Source organism: Boleophthalmus pectinirostris, unplaced genomic scaffold (assembly GCF_026225935.1).
Source record: "Boleophthalmus pectinirostris isolate CB_2022bp ecotype Guang Dong unplaced genomic scaffold, ASM2622593v1 HiC_scaffold_13, whole genome shotgun sequence".
In the NCBI taxonomy this organism is placed as follows: Eukaryota; Metazoa; Chordata; class Actinopteri; order Gobiiformes; family Gobiidae; genus Boleophthalmus; species Boleophthalmus pectinirostris.
The window spans coordinates 16139645-16161857 of record NW_026571036.1 but is presented as its reverse complement, the minus strand read 5'-3'; the positions used below and the strand labels follow the sequence as shown (position 1 = coordinate 16161857).

General features: G+C 37.5%; 1 protein-coding gene across 1 annotated transcript in view; it reads right to left on the bottom strand.

Moving 5' to 3' along the window:
- The window catches only part of fam184ab (family with sequence similarity 184 member Ab), a 154774-nt gene that overhangs the window by 37951 nt on the left and 94610 nt on the right, over positions 1–22213 (bottom strand). Inside the window, exons 10-14 of the mRNA XM_020920220.2 lie at positions 21695–21817; positions 20848–21009; positions 18527–18648; positions 10891–11041; positions 6136–6348 (exon numbers count right to left, since the gene is read on the bottom strand). Of these exons, the coding sequence (XP_020775879.1) occupies positions 6136–6348; positions 10891–11041; positions 18527–18648; positions 20848–21009; positions 21695–21817 (771 nt within the window). The remainder of the gene's footprint in view (positions 1–6135; positions 6349–10890; positions 11042–18526; positions 18649–20847; positions 21010–21694; positions 21818–22213) is intronic.

Genomic DNA, 22213 nt, shown 5'->3' with positions numbered 1-22213 from the left:
TGTGAAATAGTAATAATACAAGTAAAAATATACAATGTACAAAATTAGTACTACGAAACACATTTATTTAGGCAAAATAAAGAGGCGGGTGAGGAGGAATTAATGCCAAACAACAGACTACTCGCTGTAACTTATTTTTACTATCTTTGAAAAACAGATCTAGTTCAATTTAAAAGGCTGCATTCCGAGTAGGAGTGTGCAAAAATATCAAAATATCAATATATCGTATTGTTTAATGTGATGATACAGTATTGATATCATGGATTGCTGTACTGATATATTGCCAGGAGTATTTTTGGTATATTTTACTGAATTATTTTGTTACAGTGCTACAGTTTTGTTGCTTGTTCAGAGGAAGGAAACTCTTTTATGCAACACATTTAACATATTCACTGTTTTGATGATTAAAATGGACGTGTTTCATATGAAATTTGCACAAGAAGTGGTTTAACAAAGACTTTTATTATCACTTTATTTTTTCTTGAACCATACCGAATCGATTTGAAATATATCGGATAGGATCGAAAGTGCACTGTATCGAGGTATGTATCGTATTATGGCCTACATATCGAGGTATGGATCATATCGGCAACTTCTTAATTCCAAGCATCCTAATTATTCAATTTTTATAAGTGCTTGTCTTTCAATATTTTTTAGTTTAGTTTAGTTCTTTAAGCGAGACAGAGAGAGTGCACAATATTTTTAAGCATGCTAACATACACTTCCTGATTATATGACAATAAAATGCCTTATAATTAAATGCAGACAGCACGCAGCAGACATATTTTGACCTTAAGAGTAATAAATGTGTACCGGGGCAAGACAAATTTCACTTATGAACATGGGAAAAAATCTGGCCTGTAAACGAGCGTTAGCTAGAGTCAAGACAAAAATATTATGTATTCTCTTCAGCACTGAGGCAGAGGTGTTACACTGATGCTGCTTTTTCAGTTTAATGACAAGTTCCCAGGCTCTATTATAATGAAACTTGTCATATCAATTTCACACTTGACATTTCTCTCATAATTCACATTTTTATATTTTTGTGTAGCTCTAAAACTATGAATCAAACTTCAAACCAACTACTGAAAAGCATAGTAAGTTTTCAGTCAGCTGCCTATTTCCTCTATTGATCAGTGGTACTTTTAAACTACACCCATACCTTTTAAACAAAGCTCACATTTGCCACTAATCTTTAAGAATCATTTAATTACAAACTGACCACAGTGTGCTTCCATCCTCTCCTGTCCCTTGTGTCCTATTTGTGGACAGTGGAGCTCGAGTACTTTGCTTCTAGGTATTTTCTATAGCAGCTACTGGAACAGCAACAATGCCACGTGGAGCAGAATTGATCCAGATGCTTTGAAGAAAGTCTTAATCCAGGACCCAAGGACAACTTCAAGCCGAGTGGGAAGTGGAAAAGATGTGGCTTAGGAGCGTGCAAAGCTGGGATTGTTGGCGAATCCGTGCGGCGAATTCCAAACAGACACTTTAAAACAGTCGTAAAAAGCCCTGTTCCTAGGTCTGACTCAGCACTGAATTATGATGATCTCTATTTTATTCAAAGCTCCTTCAGCCCAAAGCAGAAGGCAGCACTAGTCCATTACAGATAAAGGAGAGGCTGCTCACTGGGGAGATAACGTTAAAAAAGCCATTTGAGTCTAAGCTCTGAGGAGACAGGTGGGTATTGTTGAGTAAACTTTGCCAAAAAATATATATAACATTGTTCAAATAGAGCTGCTGACCATTTGAGGGTCCGATAAAAATTTAGGAATTGTGTATGAATTCAGCAAGGAAATTGTGAAAATATATTATTAAGTGTTTAAATCATCATTTCCACATCATTTTAAGATAAATTAAACTATACATTTACTGTGTTTTTTGGACTATAAGGAATTCTCTCGTCTATTTTCATACATAAGGCGCGCTGGATTATAAGGAGCATTAAGCGAAACAAACGGATGACACTTGAGACTGATACTTTAGCCTAGGCATCCACAATCCATTGGCAGATCGTGGTGTAACTCTCCCGGTGTTGCCTCCCTGTCTTGGTGAATGTGTATTTTGAATGTGAATATGGGTGGATAATTGTTTTTTTTATTTCCTACGAGGAGGACTCAAATATACATTGAGCAATAATCTGTTAAATGCAGCTTTGTTCACATTTGTTTACATTTTACAGAAATGAAACTTAAAACCACATGGCTAATTTGCATACACTATGAGCACTGAAAAAACAGCTCGCTCCTTTTGCGTGGTCGAATTAAAGGACACGACTCTGAGAGGCTCCTGACTACAGTAACCTTAATGCTCTGACAATCCATCAAGCGGTGCGGCTGCGTAGCTTATCAAACTCATACTAAAACATTTTGACAGATCTTTGAGTGCAGTGTACCACATAAAATCGGTTCGAGGTCAGTAAACACAAACCGAATTAATAAATAAGCCGCACCAGTTTATACATTGTTTTTTTGTTAATTCAAGGATTCAAGGAAGTGCGCCTTATAGTCCGAAAAATGTGGTAATAATAATTTTGGGGGCTCCTCTGCAATAGTGACATTAAGCTGTAATAATTTGGTTGATGACAGATTCTGTTACAACAAACACTGCAGAGGAAAAAATATTCAGAGATTCAAATACCACCAGAATCAAGAATTAATCATTTTAGGTACCATTTTCATCACATTAGGGCTGTAGTAATGAAATTCTTGGTTGACTAAATACATATCTTGCCATAAAAAGTACTAGGAAACTATTTATTTATATGACGACAGAATAACCATGAATTTAATCAGCCTATTTACAAATAAATACAAAAAAAAATACTCACTCACTAACCTCTCCTTTCCGCTGGTATTCCATATAAATTCTTATAATCCTCACAAGTATTATTTTTTACATTTTGATTAATAAATCCACAATCTTTATTAGACAAGCTCTTCTGGCATGTGTTCTGGGGTCTGTATAATTAGACACTGATTATTTTAGTAGTCAGTTAGTCACCATTACTACCATAAATCTTTGCAGCCCCAAAAAAGAAGCAAACCTTTATGAACTGTCAGTAGTTGACATATGGAGACAAGACAATAGTTGTGTCTTTACTTGTCTTTCTCTTTCTACAAACTGAAGCCTGAAAGCGAATGTGTGTGGCTAAATTTATAGCAGAGATTTGTAGCAACTTGATTTCTCTGAGGGAGTAACGGCCTGTGAGCTGTGAGGAGATAACTGCAACACCGTCTGAACGTGGCAGCCATCTCTGAGAGCCATCCACACAGCACCGTCATCGCTCTAATGCCTGCACTCCGCCAAATTGAGTTTTCTCTTTGTGAGAAATATAAACACACTGGGGCCGTAAAAGAGTCATAATGAGTGCAAAGCTGTGAGGACGGTACAGGCAAGAAGAACAAGGGAATGGTCGACTAAGAGATGGTCCAGTCAAGCCTCGTCAGCGAATGATTTCAAAAGCACAACTGTAGGCAGATTAAACTATGCATTTGTGTATGTTTTTGAATGTTTTTATTACGACTTTTCCTTATAGTGTTGTCATGATACTAAAATTTCAAATTTCTTGATACTAAGGAACCACAATGATACCGAGAAACTCTTTCTTTAGACAACAGAATGGGATTTTCAACATATTATCTTGTTATATTACCATATGGCCTTATATCTGTTTAATCCCTCAATTGTAGTCCATTGGCGTATATCAGTCTATGTGGTCTTATACTTCCTCTGATACAGCTCAAGGTCACTCTAAATCAGTGTTTCCCAAACTTTCTGAGGACCCATATTTTAAAAGTCACAAACCTTTGACTCAAGTCAATAAACACTATTCATAAATCATGAAATAAAGGTGGATTTGACCATTACTGAACATTAATGAGGATATTTTATTGTTGACACTGATCGTGTCTCTCTGAACAATTCAAATTACTCAAGTTTTAAACAATGAAAAACAGTCATTGAACCAGCTATAAAAGTGATCCGTAAGTAGCATATTTGCATATAGTATACTGCAGACCTTACATGCAGATCGTGACAAGGCGACCCAAAAAAAAAAATCTCTTGCAACCCACCTGGGGGTCACGCCCCAGTCTTTGGAAATCAGTGCTCTAAAGCTATTCACTTCTGTCATGTGAATGTGATTTTTTGTATTGATACTGAAATGAATATCTCGTTTTAACAGTAGTTTAAGGGTGAAAGGATATCCAAGTCTCAAGATACGATATTATCATGGTATGAACCTCACTGTACGATACTTATCGTGATTTACTGGGAAAGCTCACGATATGGTGGGGAGGCTCAAAATTAGGGATGTAACAATATCCAAATCTCTTGGTACGATATTTTCATGATACATCTCACAGTACGATATTTATTGCGATATTTTGTGGAGGTTAGCAAAATTGAATATGCTACGTTTTCCTCTTAAAATGCCTTGACAAGAACTAAGACTTAAAAGTGCTTGGAACTGTTATTTCTTCATGTAGTCTGCACTGAAATGGAGCAAAGGATCATGGTTTACGTAGTTCCCTGTCTTTTTTAGCTATTGCCTCACCATAACTCTTGTGATTCGATATATTGCAATGGTCCATGATATTATGGTGAGAACTTTGACGATACGATATCACGATATTTTGGTTATTGTTACATCCCTAGTAGTTTTAGTATAGATTTTTAAATACTTCTGAGAACCCTATTTCCTTATATTGAAATAGAGTTTTTTGCATTGTGACAACACTGGTTCTATGCCCACTGTAGTAATCTGAATTTAGTAACAGGGGCCAACAGGGCGTATAATTTGCTATTAAAGTGATAGCACAGTAGAGTGTTGTTGCTGCTAACACCAAGTGCACTTTCTATCAGCCACCGGGGGACTGTAGTTCAAAGTACAGCTTAAAATGGTCTTTGACGAAGTTGGGAAATAACATTTGCCTTTGCTATCTTTTTAATTAGGGACTATGTTAGCTACAGCTGCTAATTAGCATCTACGTACTAAATAATGAACGGGGCTTCTGGAGCTTCTGTCGTGAACTCGTCAAACTAATTCTTACTTTAATCTACTATATCCTGGATGTGTTTGTTCTCTTTGCATTATAAGATAGAACTTTCCATACTTATTGCATAGTTCAATTATTAACTCGCTGCTGTGAATTATTAAACATGAAAATATGCTTTCATTTCTTGGTAATGATTTGTAGCATGTGTACAATAATGCGTATGTGTAGCAATGCATAATACTTACTTTTATAAATTATAATGCCTCCCAGGACCAAATATCTCAACACTTTTTAATCATTATTTATCGATCATGTTCTAGTTATGTTTTTGCCTGAATCTACCTTAAACCCTTTATCCAAAATTCAAGAAAGAAAAAAGGCTGATGTCAAAATCAGTCTATTTTTACCCTCGCTGTATGACAAATTACTCTGAGGAAGTCACCCCAAGTCTCTTTATTCTTAGCTTCCTCACAGCATTAATACAATTAGGGCTCTGGACCAAAAGGAGGATTTGTTTTTTTACGATGTATAGCTCTTCCAAATCGACCTTGACTCTAAAATGGAAGGATTATAATTGAGGAACATTTTCTTGGCGAGAGTGGTGCGTTTGTGATGCACATTTTGACTGTGTAAAATGGAAACACTAGACTTGATGTCAGTGAGTAATGGAGATGAGTTTGTGCCACTCTAACCTTGACTCCATCGAACTACAATCGGATTAGGATGTCATGCACGGTTTCATGGGACACGCATCAAATAGTCAATACAAGAGAACGCAGTTAGTGTCTGTTTTGATAAATCCGGGGTTTATAGGGGACTAGGAAAATATTTTTAACTGCAGGTGGAAAAAAATCTAAGAAAAACAGATGTAAGCTTTAAGTACTAATATAATCATAGCTAGTCTGGTGACAGTGCAGCAGAGATCTTTCAGACGCAGACACGAGCCTCTGCTGGTTTCAAATGAATCTGTAATGTGTATAAATACAGCAATACCAGTCTCAGTAAGCAGGGGTTAAGTTTAAAGCATGAAAGAAGTAAAGAATTACCCAAGTATGTTTTTAAGTGCCAATGTCTCATGGTATTAGTGATTTCTGGGTCCTGCATTGCGGGTAATGGGTGTTTTTGTAGTCCATACCTTGAGGTCCCTCTGACGGGTGTGCTCGGCCTCTTGCAGGGCACAGCAGTGGCTCTCCTGGAGGCGGTGCTGTCTGCGTTGGTGCTCCGTCTGCAGCTCGTCCAGCTGCAGTCTCAGGTGCTCCCTCTCCTGGCTGAACTGAGCTTGCAGCTGCTGCAGAGACGATTGCGACTGGGACAACTGCATCTCCAGACTCTGCTTCAACAGCGAGATCTGCACCACACGCGGAAAACAGGAGCAACTAAATTATTCATTTTAACACATTAAAATAGGACACTTGAACAAAAGCAATCTTTAAAATGTTTTACTGTTTTAAAAACATGAAAACAGAACTAGTTCATTTTTAATGGTTTGCAGCAGTCCATCCAAACGTTTCCTCACTTTCCTAATACATGATAACATTGTAATTATTCACCATGACTAGTGCTTATTGCAACTCACAGAGGCCAGAGGTGTGAAGTTTTGACATTACGGTAATGCAACAACAACTAGCATGCGCACTTATCCAAACCACTTTGTACTTAGATGCACACAGCAGAATGTTGATCCTAAGATCTGTTTTCACAGATCAAAAGTAATTTGGAAAACATGAGGGGGGTAAGCTAGAGTCACTGAATTTTAGTGATCGTATCTTTGTTACCAAGTCTTTATCGGACAAAAAAAGTAAATGGTATTAGGTTACACTGGGGCTGCTTGAGTGTGAAAACGGAGGAGCTGTCCCTGTGATTGCGTAGTTATAAAACCATAAGCAGGTGGAGCTTTACTTAATCTGTTAAATCTTGATACGGCGATAAAAGTATAATTTACATGGTATAAAGAAGTATTTGGCCTTTTAAATTATCTTAATCATTTGCAGCAAAGCAAAAGGAAATGTGCGGGTGGGAGTCAATTAGCGATAAACAAACATTAAAAGGGTAGTAGCCTCTGGCAATCGAATCCTAAATGTGTTTTTGCCAGTGAGTTTTGTTCTTTGAAAAATGGTCAGTATTCAGAAAGTGTTTTTATTGGAGCAGTTTTATAGATTGAGATGCTGAGTGGAGACTCATGGGTCAACCATTCCCAGATTGACTACCATTAGTTTATTTTTAGCAGCAGTCGGACTTCTATATTCTTTCAGTTATTCAAACTGACAGGTCTCTGTACAAAGCAGGAGTGGCTCAATACCTAAGAGAAAAGTATACCTAAATTATACAGAATTACACTGTATAAATTAGATCAAGGTTGCTTCAATACAGCTAACAAGAAGCTATTGTATTTGAATGAAAGAGCAGCGGAGAGCCATTTGATGTTGCTTTTGTAAGTGGAAAGTACTATTGTAGAAAATAAAGACGATCTGTAAAGTTAATCCTATTTGCTCCACACAATAAGAACTGCAAGCCACTGAGTTGGCATCTTTGGAACGCCTTAGCTATATGATTTGTAACCCATCTCATAAAACTGCATACTGCTGCAACAAAGTCCTTTTAGAAACAACCTGTTTTGAACAGTCTATTACATATTTTCCACATCACCAAATCATACAGTGTATCTATGAGCCAGTTTAATTCATTAGTACAAATCAACAGTGCTGCCCTGGATGCACATTTTTATACATTTTCTAATTTTAAACACTGTGCATATCTCCCACACAAACCACTGTATCTGGCTTTTGCAAAACACGATTAACTAATATGTATCCAATCTAAGTAAGCAGAGTTCATTAGGTAGCGAGTTGTGTGAATGAAAGCAATCTCTGAACATAGAGGTGTGAAATTAAAATGTGAAAAAAGCCAAATGGCCATAAAAGAGCAATATGTGAAATGTATTGTGGCAGGAATAGTGTTTCCTCTGAGCACCAGTGAGTCTGTACAAACACATAGGATGTCCCGCAGGGTCGAAATGATGCCTTTTTCCCTCCATTGATTTTCTAACAGACAAGATAATTACAGCCACTCCACTCCAAACTGTTGAGTCAATAGGATCACAGTTTCATATTTTCTTAAAATTCACGTAATTTGAAAGCAGGTGTTGACTCTTTTATTGGGGGAATGGGAGAAATGCCGTATGTCTTCTCATGATTTAAAGGTATCACAACAACATAAACCCACACAACAACATCCAACGCTGAACATAATGAACATAAATAAGAAACCAAGAATAATCATGGATAACACAACACCAGGGAACCTTTAAGTGACTCTATACAGGCAAGCACTTCACAGACTTATGTTCCATTAGTAATTGCACATTTTCTAAGCCTGTATGCAAGAGGTGCCCGCATTATCACTCATCCATGATTGACAATCGCTTCTTGCTATTTTCTTCTTGTTGGTGGTGGAATAAAGTTAACAGAGTGTGCTGTGACACATAATTTCTTACAAAAGTACATGCAGATAAGAATTTATATGAAATACCGCTTTGGTATTTTTATTTAATTGGCTACTTTTTTGTGTATTCACTTGGCTTATAATCCCTAGGCTGTACTTTTTAAAAATAAAAGATACTGTGACAGATTGACATTCTGTAGAAAATGGTTACTTTTATAATTCATGAAAGTACCAGTACTTTGGTCCTTTCAAACAAAAGGTCTACAGCCAATCCTATCTGTGAAAGCAAGTGTGGTGTTCAGGTTTTGAAGGAAAAAACTGTAGTAAAATCTGTGTGTTTTTTTTATTTTTTATTATGTCGATATAATTAAGAAATTTTAATCAGAAAAGTCCAAACTGAAAAGAAAATTCTGATCAATCAACTAAATTGTGATGATTTTTTGCCTTTTTGTTTGTTTTTTGGCCTTAATACGAGAAGTAAAACCATTATCAAAAACATGCTTAAATGCTCATAATATTCCAAGATCTTGGTTGGTCTTTACTGCTACTTTTACAATAGCACAGCCACAACTAAATCATTTCATAAGACAGGAAGTTGGTCAAAGATAGTTTGATAATATTTAAAACAGGCAGGTCAGAGTTTACCAAAATCTCCAGTGTTGCAGAATGAAAATAATGAGCACTTGTCCAAATCTTCAGTGAGGCAGGAGGAAGCTCAGAGTAAAATAATTGTCATGTTTGGTGTTAAATGGGGTGAGAAATGCTGTGTTTTGCTTTAGTAAATCAGGTGCACGCAGCTGTTACATCAATTAAACTAGAGCCATCTTTCATTTCTGCTGCTGTACAAAATGCATATTCATCATTTTGTGGTCTTAAGTCAGTCGGCGGGAAAGGCTATGAAATAAGAACTGTATTGTGAGTAAGTGCGATCGATGTGTGTCAGGCTTCAGTGATGGGCCAACACTGGAGTCAGCAGCAGCCACACAACGAAACCAAGGACACAGCTTCACAAAGGAGCCTCTTTCAGCTCTCCGAAGCCAATACTGCTGAAAGAATAACAAGAGCATTTCTGCACAGATTTCATTGAATAGAAGATGAACCTGGCCCGCGGCACCAATTGAGAGATTTCAGAATGCGTTAAGCCGTAGACTGTATTATAACATTTTGAAAAAGCAAAAAGCCAATAGCAAATTTTGTCCTGTGGATGAATGTCAGCGGTGAAGAAAAAGTGACAAACGTTTACACTGACAGAAAAGGGAAAAATAAAAAAAAAATCTGAAATCTGTATGATTAAACACAATTAAATTAAAGATGCACTGAGATGAGATTTGTCTTTTCCAGAAATACAGGGTCTCCCCAGGTTTGACTACCCCAAATTTAAGACTTTTTAAAGACCTTTTAAAGACCACTTAAATGGAAATTAAGACCAACATCACACCCATTATGCGGGTGAAAAACACCAAATCCAATTCTAATAATGAGCATTACTCACTGCTTTAAACAAAAAATACTTTCATTATAAAATCTCATTCAGAACTCATTTATAGTCGAATGTATTGCTTGTAAAATGGCCAAAAAATAATTTATAACATTCTAACAAGATGAACTAAGTATTGCTTGTGCATACTCCAAATTAGACGTTCATTCACATAGTTTTTTTTTCCTCCCTCCTTTTAACTTTGCACTGCAGCCTGGCTAGGTATACAAAATAAAAGGCTAATGAAATTTAAGATCTTTGAGAAAAAAATAAGACTTGGACAACAGAATTTAAGACTTTTTAAGGCCTTAATTTAGAAACATGAAATTTAAGACATTTTAAAGACTTTTAACCCTCTCCAGGCAGGCGTTGCAGATTTGCAACAGCTAAATTCCAAGTACCTACTTACTCCACATCCATATTATATGAGCTTTTTTTACTCAAGAGCCTTTTTTCCCATCCATGCTGATAAATGTGGGCAATGCAGACTGTGCAAGAATGGCTACACGCAAACGGCCTGCCAGAAGTGCAAAATACTTTTTTTGTTTACAAAGGATAAAAAAGTCAGAATTGTATATTACTACCCCATATTATAATTTTCCCCAAATATCAGATTTTTCCTGATACTAAAACTTAATTTGAGCCTGAGAGGGTTAAGACCCCGAGGCTACCCTGAAATAATCCACAGTATGACATTTAACTATGGAAGCAAGCAATTGAATGAACACAAGATAGATTAGTTTACTTGGCGATAACATTCTTGGCAAAGCAATATTATCTTCATAGAGACAAGCAAGTGGCACAATCTGCTCCAACAAGGTTACAAAGTGCACCTTTAAATGGCATACTAATAGCTTTCTTTTAAACATTTATGATAATGTAAGATTGTACTGTCTTTTTTATGGCAGTGTTCCAAAGGAGACTAATGGCATTTGCTAAACAAATTGATTTTTTGTGTCATGTTGTGGTTACCTGTTCTAGTAGGTCCTCCACTTTGCGTTGCCAGCTCTCCCGTGCGTTACTCAGCTCTTGGTCTTTGGTTTGGGAGAGCTGAGCCAGAGCATTGGTCTTGTCCTCTTCGTGGTCCTCTCTGAGCTCCTCTCGTAGCTTCTTACATTCCTGTCTGTAACAAAATACAGACAAACAAACACCTGAAGGATGGCAGTGCGAGGAGGAGGAGACTAGAGGTCCAAGGTCAGGATACAGGCTTCATTTAATGACATTTTCGTATAAGCATTTAGAGAAAGAGCACAAGTCACACAAGGAAAATATTTTCAACGTTCAACCTTTGTTTTGTGAAATATCAAGCCACAATAGTCTTGTGAATAGGGATGCAACAATAATCAAAATATCGTGACCATCACAATATATTGGGTTTCTTTGCTTAAATGAATAGTTATGGTGCAGCATGAGCTAAAAAAAATAGAGGGAACTACATATGTGGCCCTTTAATCTTTTTAATCTGGCCTGCCGAACTTGAATAACAATAATAATTTTCAGTGTTTTAAAAGTCATAGCAATAATACAATACTGTGGGACTTGAAAGACAGATATTTTGTTGTTCCTTTGGAATGATTTTCAATTATGGGATATTTCAATAACATGGGATATTTTTTCTCTTATGAGGTGGATTACCAAAAAACTCCACCCATTTGTTTTGTATCGTAATAAATTCGGTACCGTGAAATGTAGATCGTGAAAATATTGCATCGAGAGAGCTGGATATCATTACATCCTTATCTTAGGTATCTTAAATTGGGTTTTCGAAATTATGAACTGGACTTATTATGATTCATATGATAATTTAAAGTTGAGGACATCAATAACTGAACTAAGTATATCATCAATAACGTCACCCATAGAAATGAATGGAAAGCCTAACGTCGTTTGCCATGTAGGATAAATGAATTGAGGATATCCGTAATGATAAGAAATGTGCTTGTGGTGAGTATCTGAAACCAGGTTCATACTGGAAGGAAATGGGTTGCAGTCACCTTCATTATATACCCAGAGTTCACATTAGATGATAAATAGGCTTGTCATATCAGACTCTCACCAGTGCAGGGCTTGTCTGTATGTATCTGCATGTGTACAGACGCAGGTAGGAGCATTATCCTTGAACTATATACTGTTTGATTGTGGTGAGCATTTATGTTAAACTAGGGAGATTTGAATGATAATAACTATGTTTCTTACAGTGTCAATCATCAGTGCTTCTTCATTTACTGTATTCACTGTATAATACCAACTAATCCACATGTGCTTTATTAAATCTCATTTAATTACCATAAGGGACTATTCTATCTCCTAAAACGGCAGACTAAAATTACCCCAAATTCAAGATGGAGCTGTTTCCGAAACCTTAAGAATATAGACAAATAGCTGGGCTCTGTGTGACACGAAAACTTTGGGCCTGTGCTGTCTGATTTACTCTAATTACAAGTGTTAACAAGCTACGCACAGAGGAACATCAGAGGAAATCGTGACTACATTTTTGTGTTAAATATAAAGAAAAGTATAGTTGCTGCCGCGAGGGATGGTCTGGTAGACAGTAGATTGAGCAGAATTCATATAAAAGGCCTATTATTTAATTTAGGGCTGCTTGATTATGGAAAAAAATCATTATCACAATTATTTTGGTCAATACTGCAATCACGATTATTCAAATAATTATGTTTTAGTTACACAATGCATTTATTTAAATTAAAAATAAATTCAAGCAACAAATCTGTACCTTATATCAGTTTAGCGATGTATAAAACATAAAATGAATAAAATATACTTTGAACATGAAATAAGGCATAGAAGACATAAAAAAAACCAAAAACATAGCTGTTCTACAATCTCTATAGTTAAAAATAAATTTTAAAAAACTTTGTTAAGCTTTATCGTTTCAAATCGATTATATGAGTTTGGAGATCATTTGACACACAAACTGAAGCTGCGATCAAAATTCGATTAATTGCTCAGCTTTAATTTCATTTTTATTTTTTTGTTTATGGGTTTGGAAGTATGAACTGATCTTAATTCTTCCCAGAGTGGTTGATTTGATTGAAAATAAGTGTTAAAGTATTCCCTTAATGTTTTCCATGCCCAGGAGCTTGATAGCTTCCTTTTATTAAATGGTTGGACATAAAGGAATACATTGTGATCTTAAATATTCCCTGGGAGTAGAGTGTTATTCCTTTATCCCTCCCCATCCCCGCACATTTTATCTGAGACATGCCCCTGTCCTTGCGGCGTTCCTTCTGTTTGTCTGTGCACAGTTTGTGGGCGTATAGTGAAAATGACAGCAGCTAAACACACCTCTCTGATCTGACTCTGGGCTCTGGAGAGGGACAGACCAGCCCCACCTCCGTCACGTTCACCAGCAGCCTCCTCCACACGTGCTCCACTCGCGTCCTCGCTCCACCGCTAACATGTGCGCGCTGGTCGACGCACAACACACACAAAGACATTGACTAATCTGTGTGAATATATAAGCTATTTATGTCTCTTGGTGTGAGTTAGATTTTATTCCAAACCATAACTGCCAAATACAGTGCTATTTTAAAGTGTCGTGTGCTACTGTTGTACTTCTTTCTGTACACAAAACAAAAAAGGCATATATCTTTATTATTAATATATTTTACAGCCATATTTGCATGTGGTTCAAGTCAGTAACTAGAAATTACCATGAGATAAGCCTAAAATACAGTAAATGTGTTTTTATCTGCCCTTTTCTAGGCTGATTCATCAGACGGTTTGCTTAGTGGAAACCGTCTGACCTCGCAGTAGGAGGGTACCTTTTTTATTTAACCAATCGCTGCTATTTGGTCGTGACGTATGTAATGTGTCAAATCCCATAGCAATAACGTCTTTCCCCTTGATAAAATTCACCAAACATTCTCCTTGTTCCAGCTTTAAATCCTTGATCTCGGGAATCATCGCCAACACAGAATGTATGGCTCTTCACTGATTGTCTAGTGCCCAAAAGTCGCACTTCCGGGGTTCTTGCAAATCGTCTAGTGTATTGCGATTCCTGACCTAGTCACTGGAGAGAAATGAAACTGAGCAAAAGCACTAGGTGGCCCTTTCCTGCCTCTTGGTTGATTTAGAATTAACCACAACAGCTAAGATAACTACAAAAAGAGCATTTTCAAAGCACTGTTCATAGAAGCCTTGTTGCATCCTATCTTTCCATTTTTGTTTCTCCACAGCCAGTAGCTAATGAAATATTTCTGTTAAGGAGTTACACTGAAAATGAGAAAAAGCCAAAAAAAAAAAAAAAAAAAAAAAAAAAAAAAAAAGCCATAATGCCAGCCAATATCCAACATGTGGACTCCAGCGACGCATAGTCAGCAGAAGCCGAGGGGCGAGAGTGTGTCCTGTCTCTGAGTTAAAGCTCATGTAGAAAGGGTGGATGTTAAAGATCTCTTCAGACTTATCTGCTGAACAAGCCCTGGAGTTTTGGTAATCCCCAGAGCCTCGATGATAAGAAAGTGTGGGATTCTCCGTGAAACAAGGATCACAGCCTGGGCCTTCATTCAGACGGCTCACTAACCACAGTGTGTTTACTCTCACCGCCAAATGAACAGGCCACTGCTGCAGAAAAGACTGGTCAGTAAATAAAAAGAAAGACAAGAAGTATTGTTTCTCATTCTTATTTATTATTTTAATTCAAAAGTCACTATTTTGAGGACTTGATAAAAATGGCGAACTAAATCCTTTTTCCCTTTATTAAATATACAAATATTTGAATTACGACAACAGCTATTAAAATGCAAAATTAAAATTAAACCATCCCTCTCCCCTCTGGAACATAGAGTGTACTATAACATAAAACCAATTTAAATTTATTTAAGTTTATAAGATTTTTATTTTATTTTTTTTAACAGTCAAAAGACATTCTGTGCCTCTGGTTTATGTGTGACTAGTACATTAGTACAAATGGCATGGTAAAAAGCCTTCACAAATTTGTTGAAACACATCAGATTATAGGTTCTAATCTGAAATACAAATAATCAGGTTCAATATTTGTGAAGTTACCTTTTAGATACTTCAACTAAAAGTACCAAAAAATAACCTATTGTCATATGCACCATTTTGAGGACTTTTGCCCACTCTACACATACATTAAATTTTGTTTTAAATTGTTGATCACTATGGCAATGGTCCTAAATTCCCCATGACCATATGACATCAGCACATTCTAGAATGCGGCAGAATGACATACAAGGACCAGTTCTTTACTGGATGTTTCAGACAGGTACACAGTCTAACCTCATTTCATTTCAGAAGCTCTCAGAGAACGCAGAGACTTTACTCTTGCTCCTTTTACTCGTGTGTTACTCATGTAAACTATTAGGTCCAACATGTCTAACACTCACATCGAGTGCCTCAGTAAATATGAGGTGCTCCAGCTCCTCGGAGAAGGCACTTTTGGCAAAGTGTCCAAGTGCCAAAATCTAGTCACTAAAGAACTTGTGGCTGTGAAAGTCCTGAAAAACACTATTGACACGGATTACTTCTTGAGAGAAGAGCTGAATATGTTAAACCGGATTAAGCAGCTGGACACAGACGCTTTCAACATAATCAAGTTCATTGAACATTTTGAACATGACGGCGATCAGTGTTTGGCGTTTGAAATGCTGGATGTGAGTGTTGCTGACCAGACGAAAAAGCAGTCCCAGTTTTCTCTGAGTAAAATCCGGCCTATGGCCAAGCAGCTGCTGGTGGCTTTACTCGGTCTGAAAATCATCGGAGTGATGCACACAGACATCAAATCGGATAACATCATGCTGGTGGACCAGGAGAAACAGCCATTTAAAATCAAGCTCATAGACTTTGGTGTGGCTGTGGAGCGTATTAACGTAGTCCAGGGAATGGAGATGCAGCCTATCCACGACCACTCCCCCGAGGTAACCCTGGGGCTGCCGCTGTGGGAGGCTGTGGACAGGTGGAGCCTGGCTTGCTGCCTCCTTCTCTGGTACTGGAAAGAGCTTGGTTTCTCATGCTACTCCCGCTTTGATCAGCTCGTCAGGATAATTAGCTTCCTGGGAAAACCCACGGAAGAAGTCCTAAATGAAGGGCTGTTCACCCACAAGTACTTCGTCAAGAAGGACTCAAAGTGGAGGCTGAAGACAATGCAGGAGTACATAAACACCACTGGAGAGTACCCCCTAATGTCCGACCATTACGAGCTTCCAAGTCACCTGGAAGATCTCATCAAAGACTACAATTTGTTTGAGACCGGTCCAGAGCTCAAGGACAGAGAGTTTTTTTGACCTTCTCAAGAAAATGTTTGAGTTGGAGCCGTACAAGAGGATTACACCAGCAGAAGCTCTCCTCCATCCATTCATCACCATGGAGCACTTGCCTCATGGTGACTGTTACACTCAACAGCCAAAGACTTAATGCGTGTGGCTGAGACAGACTACTTCTTACTGCAAAGACAGTATCTGGACAGAGTTGTGCAGTTTGAAGAGGAGGACAGAGCAACAAGATTAGCAACGAGGAAACAAGCTAAGCATTTCCTTCCTGTAATCCCACCAGCAGATCCAGAAATGTGTGTTGACTCCCTCGATCTGTATGAGGAAACAGAGGCTTCTCCTTCTACTGATGGCCTCAAACTTTATGAGGAAACAGAGACTATTGTGTCCAATTGTAGTCTCAACCTGTATCAGGGTGTAGAGGCTACAGCCTCCTCTTGTAGCCTCCACCTTTATGAGGAAACAGAGACAATGTCCTCTGGTGAGAAGACTGTATGTCTTCCTGAAAAAACAACTGGACATGAGGAAAACAAAGAGCCTGTCTCTGAACACAGTGAAGACCCACCTCACACATCTCCTGGTCCCAGATCTGAAGTGCCAGGAAATTATGAATCAGGGGAAGGCAACACAAGAGCCACAAGTGAAGCTCCTCCCACTCTAGCTGATGTGGAGGAAGCAGAAATCTCTGAGACCATTCACCAGGAAGTAGCTGAGACTGACATGCAGGAATATGTGAATGACAAGGATGTGATGATCACAGCCGTTGTGGAGCAGATGACAGAGGAACTGCCATGGGACAATATTGAAATCTTGGAAGACATCCAGAACCTGTTTGAGGAGGGAGATGACACAGAGGCCCAAATTCATGAGACTAAGAGAGGCTCCAGGTGGAGCAGACTTATGCCACGCCCGCTCCAGAGGTTATGGTCCAGGCTGTTCAGAAAACCAAAGTGGGCCAAAATGCCAAAATGTTTCAGAAGGTCTACAGTGAGTGGGCCTTCTGCATAGGCCCCATCAGCTCAAGAATCCAGTTTATGTCAATGGCCTGCTGTGACTGGCACAAAATAAATAAATAAATAAATAAAAATACATTTGGAGTAACTCTTTATTTCTTGTCTTTCACAAAAGTATATATATATATATATATATTGCTAGTTCCTTTCCAATATAAACACCTTTACCTGCAGTTTGAAATAGTAGGGTATATTCTTCTTTTGCGTTAATTCTACTTTTTGAATATTTAATAAAGACAATAGTTTTTAAAATGTAAAATTAAAATTCTGTGGTCATACAAACATAGTGTAGAGTATACTCTAATATGAAGCTAATTTAAAACTTCTTTATCATGTATGTTTTTTTTTATTTTACAGCCAGAAGACATTATGTGTCACTGGTTTATACTGTATATATCCATAGGAATGGCACAGTAAAAAGCTTTCACAATACAAAACAGGTGGTTGTGTCCAATGTTCTGCACTGCTCTGTTTTAGTACAATTTATTTGTATCCATGTATCAGTAATAGTACATGTTAATAATAGTTGCAAAAACAGCAATAGTTGAATTTCCCTAACGTCTCTTTCTCTCTAGTAATAGTAATGTGGGACTGACAGCCTCTCCTTGCTCAGCCACATATTATAATCTATACTTTTTGGGAAAATAGTATCCCAGTATCCCAAGGTCCATTACAGTTTGCTTCCTTTATGAATATTGTATGGTAAAATATTAGTGCTGTTCAATGGATGGGCTTAACCAAAGTAGCTAAGTGCAACCTTTGTCTCTACACAAACAGGACGATTGGTTGGTCGGCATGACTTCAGAGATGCCCGCTGTGTCTTTAAAGCCTTTTTAAAAATAGAAGAGCAAAAGCATAAATCATAAATAACACCTTAAGTAGTTTGTAACAACGCTGCCCTGGGGATTTGTACGTTAGTTGTGTAGTATTAAAAGAATAGTAGTTGTCAATAAAGTTCTGTGTTTATGAAGTTCTAACTGCATGATGAAAGATTTTGAGAAATGTATGATGCCACATTTTAAATATTTAACAATACAAAGTTTGAATCCCTGGCAAATGTACAGAATTAAACCACAGAATATAGTAGTGACAGCTTGGCAGTATTCTCCCTGCATTGTTCCACCTTCGTTCTAACAGAGTCATTTGAGAGCGCCGTATAAAAATGAAGACATTGTGTGCAGTGAATAGGAATATAATAGACACTGCACTCCACTCAGACATCTCGAGATAATACTCTGTCACGGTCCATATTTGCAGCTGGACACCAAACATTTCTCATCCGCCCTCAATTTCACGCCGTGTCTTTGCTAAAGCACAAGGAAGACAAAGAGCAATGCCACACACCTCAGAGTCTCGGTCCACTTTAACTCCAGCTCCAGCGCCATCTTGTCCATCTTCAATTTCTCCTCCTCTTTGGTCGTGATGAGTTTGGCTTCGTGCTGTCGTTTCTGAGTCTCCAGTTCGCCCTGAAGGACAAACACCAAAAATTGACTTAGAGAGGACTCATTTAAAGAAGACATATTGTGCTTATGCCTGCTACATACTTATAACATAATGATCTAGGAGTGTCATAGGTTATAATTTGGACATTTTAGATCACAATATTCATCTAAAATGACTTAATAAAAGAAACAAGTCACGTTCCACGTTAGAAAACCGCAATGCTCACTGGGAGATGACGTCGCCATAAACATCATCACAAAAAGAGTCATAGGTAGATACATAGCAGTACATCACACTAGCTGCAGGTTTTACCATTTTGGAACCAGATGTGCCCAAATGAAATAAAAATAATAAAATAAAGTTGCAGGACTATGTAAGTAGAGGGCAGTGAGCGCATGTGGGTGGAGGTGAACACAGGGGTTGACTGGCAAAATGGTGTCTTGAAAATAAGTGATTAAATATTGATCAAACATGCACAAATGACTCCAAATACAATTTCAAGTGAGTAAATGGTGAGGGGAAACTACTATAATATGGTTAAATGCTCTGAAAAGTAGATTTTAGGTCTGCTTTAAAGCTAGAAGGTGAAAATCAGAAAGTAGATACAAATCTGTTTAACTAGAACCTAGCTCAAACCCTTTGGAGTATTGCTTGTATTTGCATAATTTTCTGGGGCATTAGTACCGCTTTAAAACAACTTAAAGAAGATGGAAAAGTGAAGCAGGGAGAACCTCCAAAGAATAGCCAATCAGATCTCTTTCCAAATCATCATTGCGTCCCTTACACGGCTCATTCTTACAAGTTTGCCATCTAAAAAATGCTTTATAATTAAAATAAGACAGAGTGCATCGGTCTTATTTTCGTTGTGTGCTTTCATAGTGGTTATATGGTTATATTAATATGGTTTAATCTGTATATTGACCATAACTGAAAATGCTTCAGCCCACCCAGATATTGGTTTATAAACGAGGAGGATCAATGCTACTTTTTGCCTTACAACAATATCCTGAAATAAACTAGTCAGTACTACACATTTTGTTCTCATATTGAGGATTACTAAACAATAAATCCTGTATTATTTTCCTAGTTTAGCCATTGTTGCCTCTTAGATCTGATTTGAAGTAAGTCGTATAACTACAACAACAGTAAAAATTGAAAAGAATTTGTAGGGATTTATTCTGAACTTTACTTTGAGTTTATTTTGGAACTTTAGATTTGTCTTTTTAGCAGGACACTTTAACAGGACATGACAGCCTATGAATCTTTTCCAATTGCAGTCTGAAGTGATTTCAGTCAAAAGCTGTTGGGTATTTAATAACAAAGTTAACAGCCCTGCACTAAATGTCAACTTCTGGCAGAATTTATTCAATAATCCAGACAGGAGTTTTACTGAGAGGAAGTGAGTAAGGAAATAGCGGTCTTCTGATTTAGTCAAACTTGCTATAAATAAAATACATGTTTGACAAAGGCTGTGATATTTTTGCATATTTTGAATCATGTATTTACAGAGGCAAGCTAAAAGGGGTTGTCAGTTCTCTTTCTCTGTTCAGCTCAACATGAACAGCACCAGAAAGGAAGCTAAGCCTGCTTGAATACTGTTAGGGCTGTGACGAGTCACAAGATTGTGTCCAAAAGAATGAGACCAGATTTCCACATAATTCATAATAATTTAATTGTGGGATAGACATTTCCACTAATTTCCTTTATTGAATATTCTTATTTTATTGTAGTACTGCCTTTTGGAATTACAGCTTCTCAAAAGATGTAATTCAGAAGGGTTAAGACTTTTTTGTCCAATCCCTGCATGAAAATGTTTTTTTAAAAATTCTGGCAATTATATCATGCGAGATATTTGATCTTGTCTCATGTATCAAAACTCAAGTAAATCTAATTTTGCTTCAAAATAATATTACTCAAGTAGAACTGCAAAGTAATGGTCTACAACATTACTCAAGTAAGAATAAAAAAGTATTTGGGAATAGAAACTTAAAGATTGCATAAAACTTAAAGACTGCATACCAAATTTGTAATTGTTAAAATGTTAAGCAAGTAAATGTGACTGAGTACTAACCACATCTGCTTATATGTTTTGTTTTGGGTTGTTTTTTTTAACAAAAATCCTAATCCAATTGTATCAGTTTTGACTATGTGGCTTTGACTGTTTGACAACAAAAAGAGCACAGAAACGGCAGAGTGTCCTGGCTGTGTGAGTGAACAGTGACCTGCAGAGCTGTTAGCAGGTTGCTCGTCTCTCGGAGGCGGGCTCTGGTTGCATCCAGTTCCTCCAACAGTTTGTCCTGCGCCTCCTTCAGAGTGGAGATCTGACCTTCAGCTGCGTCAAGCTTTTGCTCGCCCTGGTGCACCTCCCTCTGCAGCCGGGACACCTGCGGGTCAAATACAACATACAAAGATGCAATAGGAGCCTTTCATGTGTTCTAAAAAACTCCAGTGGCTGGGTTTAAGAATTATGAAAAATTAAGACTGTTGCTATAGTAATTAAAAAGTTAAACAAAATATTATATCTTTTGAAGGGAAAAGAGAAACCCATAAATGAGTAAGGTAGATGTTAAAGTATTCATTTACAGTGCATATGTTACTATTAGCAAGAGAAACACAGATATTTAGACATTAAACATTAAAAAGCACATAAGTACAACAGTAAAAGTTGTTCACTCGTTCATCTCACCTTTACCTCATTTGTGATGTGGTACATAATGACAAGAAGCACAAGGTTTGCACCATCTTATAAACGTTCGTTATACAAAGCTGGTGTTTCTATGGCAACCAGGCCGTAACTGTGACAAATGGCAGAAAGTAAATTAAACAAGTATTGGCTCTGAATTAAAAAGAAGTGTGGTTCAGGGGATGAGGTTTTAGAACAGCTGTGATGCTACACCTAAATCCTATTTGTGACTGTGATTCAGCGTTTAATGCACTTTGTAACGGACAGAGAAGCATCTGTTTTTGCACTTTTATATATTTCTGACAAACAGGAAATAATGTAAAAAAAGAACAGTTCCTCTTTTGTTTTGTACTAAGAGCCCACATAACACATATACAGTGTAGTACCTGCTCGTTGGCTTCGGTCAGTTTGGTGGTGAGTTCTTCTCGGAGCTCGTCCAGTTGCTGCTGCAAGAGGCTCTTTTGCTCCTCCAAAGACTGACGCTCCCGCTCAAACTGCTGCTCCAGCTCCTGAACACAGCACACACACACACTAATGACATTTACTGTTTACATTTACAATACATGCATTAGCAAGAGTCCACCATGAAGAATCAGTATGCATGGAGTAATGTGTAGGATGCTTTGAAGGTTAATGCTGTGCTTAAAGTTTTCACTTTTTAAATTTTTGAACAGGAAAAGATTAAAAGAACCCTTTTAAAAGTTTAAAAGCAGCACTTTCCTATCAAAGACACATACATCATTATTTTACATTTTATTCATTAGGTCCCTCTGGCTTTTAGAAGCGAAACCTCTCAGTTACAAAAACAGTGTCCAGATGACTACCTCTGAAGCATTCTCTACATTTTGTTCAGTGTAAACCGCAATTTTAATCAAATTGACTTGACCTGATCAAAGCTGCAGAAT